The sequence below is a fragment of the Cynara cardunculus genome, assembly GCF_001531365.2.
Source record: "Cynara cardunculus var. scolymus isolate 2C chromosome LG 14, CcrdV1, whole genome shotgun sequence".
NCBI lineage: Eukaryota > Viridiplantae > Streptophyta > Magnoliopsida > Asterales > Asteraceae > Cynara > Cynara cardunculus.
In genome coordinates this window covers 5,824,708-5,832,167 of record NC_037541.1, presented here as the reverse complement: position 1 = coordinate 5,832,167, position 7,460 = coordinate 5,824,708, and the positions used below count along the sequence as shown (strand labels likewise).

Genomic DNA, 7,460 nt, shown 5'->3' with positions numbered 1-7,460 from the left:
AGATTCAAATCGAGATCATGAAAAAATTGAATAAAATTTTATTATGAATTTAAAAGTCGCTTGTTCTGATATCAATTGTTAGTTTAAGCTTGGCTCCAAAGGTCAAAAGTACCAGGAGGTCTCAGGTTCAAATCCAAGGAGGAATAGAAATCCCCTTGTGGCCACAGAGGTTCAAATCCGGTGACTCCGGGCTATCTACAAAGCTTGTGGTCGCCCTGGGATTAGTCGGCTCGCATAGTGGGTTGGATATCCAGGTTAATCAAATTTTTTTTGATAGTTCCCATAAACTAATTACGAATAAAATATCAAAAATTATAATCATGAACATAATATGAATGAGGAAGTCATTATGTTGTTGATTATTCAAATGTATGAGTACATAATGAATCTTGAGAGTATCTATACAAATGTATCTATCTGTGAAAAGTTGTTTAGATCATTACAAAAACATATCTAGCTAACCTCTATTTATACAAGAAAGGCTAGGCTAAAGATATAGTACAATATAATACAGACAAATAAACATCTAACATGTGGCTTAGTATCTTGTAACTTCAGTCTTCAATCTTGAGAAACAAATCTGAATGAATTGGCTAAGTGCCTAACTATGTACAGTGTATGCAGAGTTAGTCCAGAACTCTGTAAACGAATGTAGTCGAACTCTAAAGAAAACCATGAAGAATTTAGCACTTGGAAACTTTTCTTCACTTCTGAACTCTGGAACCATTACTTCCGATTTAATGTCGAACTCTGAATCCATACATTCAGAGTTATATCCGAACTTTGAACTAACTCTGAAATCAAGTCTTTGGACTTTCAAGACATAGAAATTATGCACAACTTTGAACCATGCAACTTCTTATTTCAACATTTTTTTAGTTTAGTTTATTTCATGTCCAATTAGTCTTAATAATCAAAACAAAACGATTGATTCACATAGCTAGGCCATGATTATTAAGTGGTTATAGAGTGACAGTCACCTCCCTGTCTTTTACCCGTATACTACATAATTTGTACACTTCCAGTTAATTTTAAGATACATCAACGCTCAAAACTATAATAGTCCTATCTAATAGTGTAAACATAGATTTCAACTTACAGATTATGATAAGAACGTTAAACTAAAATGACATTATCAATCTATAACAATGATTTTGAACTTCCCAACTTCGTTGTTGTCTTAGCTTTGACTTAGTTAATGTTGTTGTCTACGGTTAAAAAACAATTAGACTCATTGAAGCATTGAATTAATTAGTAAGAATTTACTACTTAGTAGATGATAACTCTTATTTTTTAGAGTTATTTCATATTTATTTCTTCCATTTTTGTTATTATTAAATACCCAATTTTCTTGTTTTTCCCCTTTTATTCTAATTTTTTTTTAAAAGATGATGAAACACAAATGAAGAAATTTTATTCCAAAAAACCTGCATTTTCTGCCAAACTGCCCACTGTGGGAAGTCCACGAATTTTGTTGTTTTCTACTTCTTGGAAGATGTGCAGCTTGAAGAATCCTCCCAGAGATTTCCTCCAGCTGTAATTAGCTGTTGAGATGTACCATTTTAAGCTCATTTTGAAGACACACAACCTACATATTCTCTAGAGCATCCTACTTCTCTTATCTCTTATTTCTCTTTGTTATTAATTGTTAGGATCCAAGCGCTTACCACTACGCCAAAAGCAATTGCTGGTGGAGAAGGCGCAACTTATTTCCTTATAGCGTATCAGCCAGCGCCACGTTTCAATTTAAGAAGATGCTGGTCCATGACCCAACAATCCCCCCCCCCCNAGATGCTGGTCCATGACCCAACAATCCCCCCCCCAGCATCTGCCAGCACTAACAAGATCTTCGCTTGAAGTCAATGGCTACACAGCATGCCTTTCGCATCATTATGCACACCATGGGATTCGAACTCGTAACCACTCTGATAACACATGTTAGGATCCAAGCGCTTACCACTACGCCAAAAGCAATTGCTGGTGGAGAAGGCGCAACTTATTTCCTTATAGCGTAGCAGCCAACGCCACGTTTCAATTTAGGATGATGCTGGTCCAGTTTTAATTATTGTAGTTAATGATCTTCTCTTTTTTAGTTGTAATTTAGCATTCTATTTCCTTGTATTAAATTTGTAATTTAGTTTTATATTAATGCAAGTTATATTTCAGTTTTATTTAATGTCTTATATTATGTTTATTATGTCTATTATTAGCTAAATTACTTGTATGGGTGTGGGTGTGGGTGTGAGTTTAACTTAGGATTTTTATACAATATTTGGGTATTTTTATTCTTTACCACTTTGTAACTTGGTCACTTAAGACGGGACTTAAACTCGACGCGCATAAGCCGATCACTTTGAAATGTTAATATTAGATCTTAGACCCAGAGATGGGAGGATCCGAAATACGGCTTAAGTGATTCACAAAGAACTCGAGAGAGTCTTTGATAATTACGTGGAGACGTGAATTTTGTATGTATTTAGCTAATGGTTAAGCGATGGTTATTCTTATCACAAAGAGATTTGGGTATGAATTTTATTTCTTTTACTTTTTGGCTAAATTGGCAAGTTTCGAAGTGGTAAATGTAAGAACCTTGTGGAATTTTATGAGGCCCGTTTGTAATTTTTCACTTTCGAGAGATTGGAATTTTTATAAACAACTCATAAGATTCTAACCATTTTATTGTTGATTTTATTTTAAGGAACACTTACATGCCCATTCTTTAGTCTAAACAGTTTATTTCGCTATTTCAGTCCTTTTCAGTCTTTTTATAAACAAAAATCCAACTTTTATTCATAACCCGAAACTCGAGCAAGAAGTTCATGAAAGTCTCTGAATCTCAGTAGTACAGTCCCTATGGAACGATCTCAGTATTTTACCACTTTATTACTTGTAAGCGATCATAGTGTCGGCGTGCACTTGCACCGCCACTATGGAGACCTTGTGCCCTCTGGGTGAACACGAAGGATCCTAACCTGTCAATAGACATTTATAAATTGATAATATTAACCTTTATAGTTATAATTTTGTTTGGCAGGTTGATTCGTTTTGACATGGGTCTAACCCATAACCGACCCTATTCTCTTTGGGTTTTGTGAGAATATGTGGAACTTCGAGTTTACTTTTCAAAAGAGCCTTTAGGAGAGAATGAAACTCCAACATATATAGAGAAAAATTTGTTTAAATTTACTAAATATAGAACTCTAAAAGATTTATATATTTTATAAACCAATTAAGCTTCAGATAAAACTGAGTTAGATTGGGTTGGTTTAGGGTAGTTTCTTTGTCCATCCCTATAAAAAGCTATTCAAAACCACATCTCTCCGACGCAAAAATAACTTGCGCAAATGGTGAAAAGTCGTTGATGGTTTTATCATTAGAGATATTCTTATACTGTTTATTTTTATTTATGTGATATTAAGGGACTGTTTATTCAAATACATACCCGGTAAATGCTTACCGATAAGATTCAACATTATAATTTATTTTGATATGTAAGATTTTAGTACATCAAAACATATCGAATGCAACAAGTTATTGGGTAAGTGTTTACCTGAGTAAGAGTATTCATCCTTATTTACCGGATAAGACTCTATCTTTTTCATTGCTCTTACCCGGTAAGATTTTTGGCCTTTCTCATATTCATCCGATAAGAAAAATTTATCTAGTAAGCATTTACTAAGTAAGTGTTTAATACACGGTCCCTAATCGTCTATTAGATTCATAGTAGTGACCGCTTAATTTATATTTTATTAGATTTAGGAAACCCATAATTTATTAATTACAAATGTACCGTATAAGCCTTTATTTTTGTCTACATGTTACTTGCTTTGTGTTCTCAAAAACTTAAAAAAGATATTGAGGGAAAGGGAATGAAAGTAAAAAAAAAAATATTGTATCCTTAAATTTTTTTTAAAAGTGAAATAAAAGGAAAAGAAAATAATCTAGGTACGTTTGGTTTGCAAATTTTGAAGGAATTTGATATAATTGGAATATTGAATTTTATTGACCAAATTTTATTCTCTCGTTTGGTTCATTCATTATCATGAAATGAATCTTCAAAATCTTACAAATTCCACAAATAAAGAAATTTAACATTTTTTAGCAGCTACATGGTATTTTGATGGAATGGAATTCTCTATTTTTATAATATTAAATATGCACTTAACCCAATATACCCTAATATCATAAAACCTAATATGACCATCGTCGACCACTTCCGATCATCGTTTATCTGAACCACCGCAGACCATCTCCGACCACCGTTGATCTGAACCACCGCGGACCATCACAGATCTGAACCACTGCCAACCACCGGCGACTACCACCGATCTGAAGCATTGTCGGGTACCGTCGATCTAAATCACCACTGATCTGAACCACCGCCGATCTAAAACCACCGCCATCTGAACCATTGTGGACCACCACGGATTTGAACCACTGTCGACCACCGCCATCTGAACCACTACAAACCACCACCAATTTGAATCACCGACGACTATCGCCGATCTGAATCACTTTCGGCCACCGCCGATCTAAACCCCCTCCGACCACTACCATTTGAACCACCACGGACCACCACCGATCATAACCACTACCGACCACCGCCTTCTAAACCTCCACAAACCACCACCGATCTAAACCACATCTGACTACTGTCGATCTGAATCACCACCAGCCACCATAGATCTAAACCACTGCCGACCACCGCCATCTGAACGACCGCGGACCACCACCGATCTGAACTATCGCCGACCACCACCATCTGAACGACCGCGGACCACCCCGATCTGAACCACCGCCGACCACTGCCATCTGAACGACCGCGGACCACCACCGATCTGAACAACCGCTTACCACCGCCATATGAACGACCACGGACCACCACCGATCTGAACAACAGCCATCTGAACGATCGTGGACCATCATCGATCTGAACAACAGCCATCTGAACGATCGTGGACCACCACCGATTAGAACAACCGCCGACCACCGCCATTTGAACCACCACTAATCTGAACCACCGTCTACCACCGTCATCTTAACCACGACAAACCACCGCCATCTGAACCACGATGACCGCAACCATCTGAACCACCACCGACCTGAACCAACGTCAATCACTACCATCTAAACCACTGTCGACCACCATTGATCTGATTCACAGCCGACCACCGCCATCTGAACCATCGTCGACCACCGAGCACCACCGATCTGAACGACCATCGACCATCGTCGATCTGAACCACCGCATACCATTGTCAATTTGAACTACGATCCACCACCACCGAAATAGCTATTTTAGATGATAAAGAATTAGCTATTTTGAGACAATTTTAATGTCGATTTAGCAACGTCGTTTGGTTTATGGTTATATTTGAGTTGTGTATTTTATATTGTTTTACACATTAAATAATTATTTAATTAAAGTACTTTTAGTTTTAAAAAAATTAAATTTTTCAAAAAGGGCATTTTGGTCATTAACAATATCTCATTTCAATTTCAATGGCACATTCAGTGAACCAAACAGACAGATTCCAATTTCTTAACAGATTCCATTTCAATGTCTGTCAATCAAACATTTGATCAAACCCAATAACATTTCATTCCAATTTTTTTCAAAATCAAATTCATTTATAGATTTCATTTCATCTAAAAAATATTATGCAAACCAAAGTCCCTCTTGAGTTTCCTTCTAAAACATTTTTTTCAAATTGGTGAAGAAAAGAAAGGAAAGAAAAATAAATTAAATTTTTTTTAAGAAAATATTAAAAAAAAATACAAAACTATCAAACATTGTCTTTCAACTTGTATACATACAAACCAACTACCAACAAGCCTTGAACTGTTTAATCAGACGCCTTTCTTCTATAAGACTGATGTTTTTAGGAACAACCAATTATATGTTCTATATATATATATAAAAATGTTATAATAAATTTATATAATGTTTTTAGACGTTTTTAAAAGTTTTTAGGACATTATTTAGATAAATGTCTTATTAGTTTTATATGAGACATTGTTGAAAAGTGTTCTATGAACAGAACTTATATTAGGACGGTTGTTTTTATAAGATATTTATTGAAATAGTGTTATAAAAAATCAATACAATGCTTTATATCAAATTGTTATCTTAAAAACATGTTAAAGACGTCCAAAAGTATCTTATAAACTTATTTGTAAGATTTGACGCATAAGCATTCGATGTTATAAACTTAAATTCTATAATTAAATCAGTCTATAATTAAGACGTCTTATTAACCCGATTTTGTTGTACTACGTACGAGTACGAGTTGAGAGGCTTTTCATGGAACAAAACCGGAACCCGCAAGTTCCTTGATAACAAGGTTTCTTGCTCTATTGATGGTCATGAAACACAAGTACAGATGCTCCTCTAACTCGTCAAGTTGTTCACAGAAACTCAAATCGCTCTTCTTCAATTGCCGACCGAATTCTTCGAGGCTTTGAATCCGATTGTGTCCCCTTTTGAGCCAAAACTTTGTTGTCGTTTGCATATGCTCAAGCTCATCGTTAAGTCGAGCCACTAGTCGACTAATTGTGTCCAAATCCCGATTCAGTATATACGTTCCCTTAGCCGCCACGTCAAGCTGAGTTGATAGCTTAGCCAGCTTCTGACTCGAACCCAACTCCATTGTTGCAACTATGATCCCGGGAGCAGCCACGAGAATCGCTAGAGCGTGAGTCACGATGATCACCGTAATTGATACGGTCAGAACCACTAGAGTGATGGCCGAGCCGTATTTCACATTGTTGATCCGTTTAAGTTTCGCTTGAGCACGGTCACGGCTCGATTCAAGACGCTTAAGCAACTTATAGCACTCAAGTTGCACTGCTTGAACCCCGTGAGGAGACGATGTGGGCATCATGAACGGGTTAGGCGAGTTACAGAAGTCTGCTAGCCGGGCGGCTAACGGCGGGCCTTGACTTACGAATGAGACTTTTGTAGCTTCCATCGATTTCAAGGTGGTTTGAAGAGATCGATACTTGGATCTCAATTGGTCAATATCTTCTAAAAGCGACCCACAAACAATAGAAGCGTTGGCGGTTTCCGAGAAATAATCGGACAAGAGGGAGTGGTTTTCGGCATGATGTTTAGCCAAGGCGAGGACTCGGATGACGGTGGGTTGGTCGGGATCGAGGAGGTTCTCGGCAAAGAGCCTATAGGATGGAAGTCGAGCTGCAGCCATCGATCTCACAGTTTGGTTAATGGTCGAACCACCATGGGTCAGGTCAAGGACTCGAGTCCAAAAGTCGATGTAAGATTGGGTTCTAAACGCATTGGCATACTCTTCACGGACATCTACTTCCAGTGAACTGCTCGATGAGGTGTGTTTGGCAGCTACAACAATAATAAAAAGTAAGAATCAAATTTTAATTGGAATTTGTATTTTATATTAAATTATATTTTATTATAAATTATATTAAATTAACTATTTAAAATT

The 7,460-nt window shown here is 36.7% G+C and overlaps 1 protein-coding gene across 1 annotated transcript in view; it reads right to left on the bottom strand.

Annotated features, from left to right (window-relative positions):
- Positions 1 to 6,302: 6,302 nt before the first annotated feature.
- The window catches only part of LOC112526917 (UPF0496 protein At3g49070), a 1,995-nt gene continuing 837 nt past the window's right edge, over positions 6,303 to 7,460 (bottom strand). The window contains exon 2 of the mRNA XM_025137359.1: positions 6,303 to 7,357. Within this exon, the coding sequence (XP_024993127.1) occupies positions 6,303 to 7,357 (1,055 nt within the window). The remainder of the gene's footprint in view (positions 7,358 to 7,460) is intronic.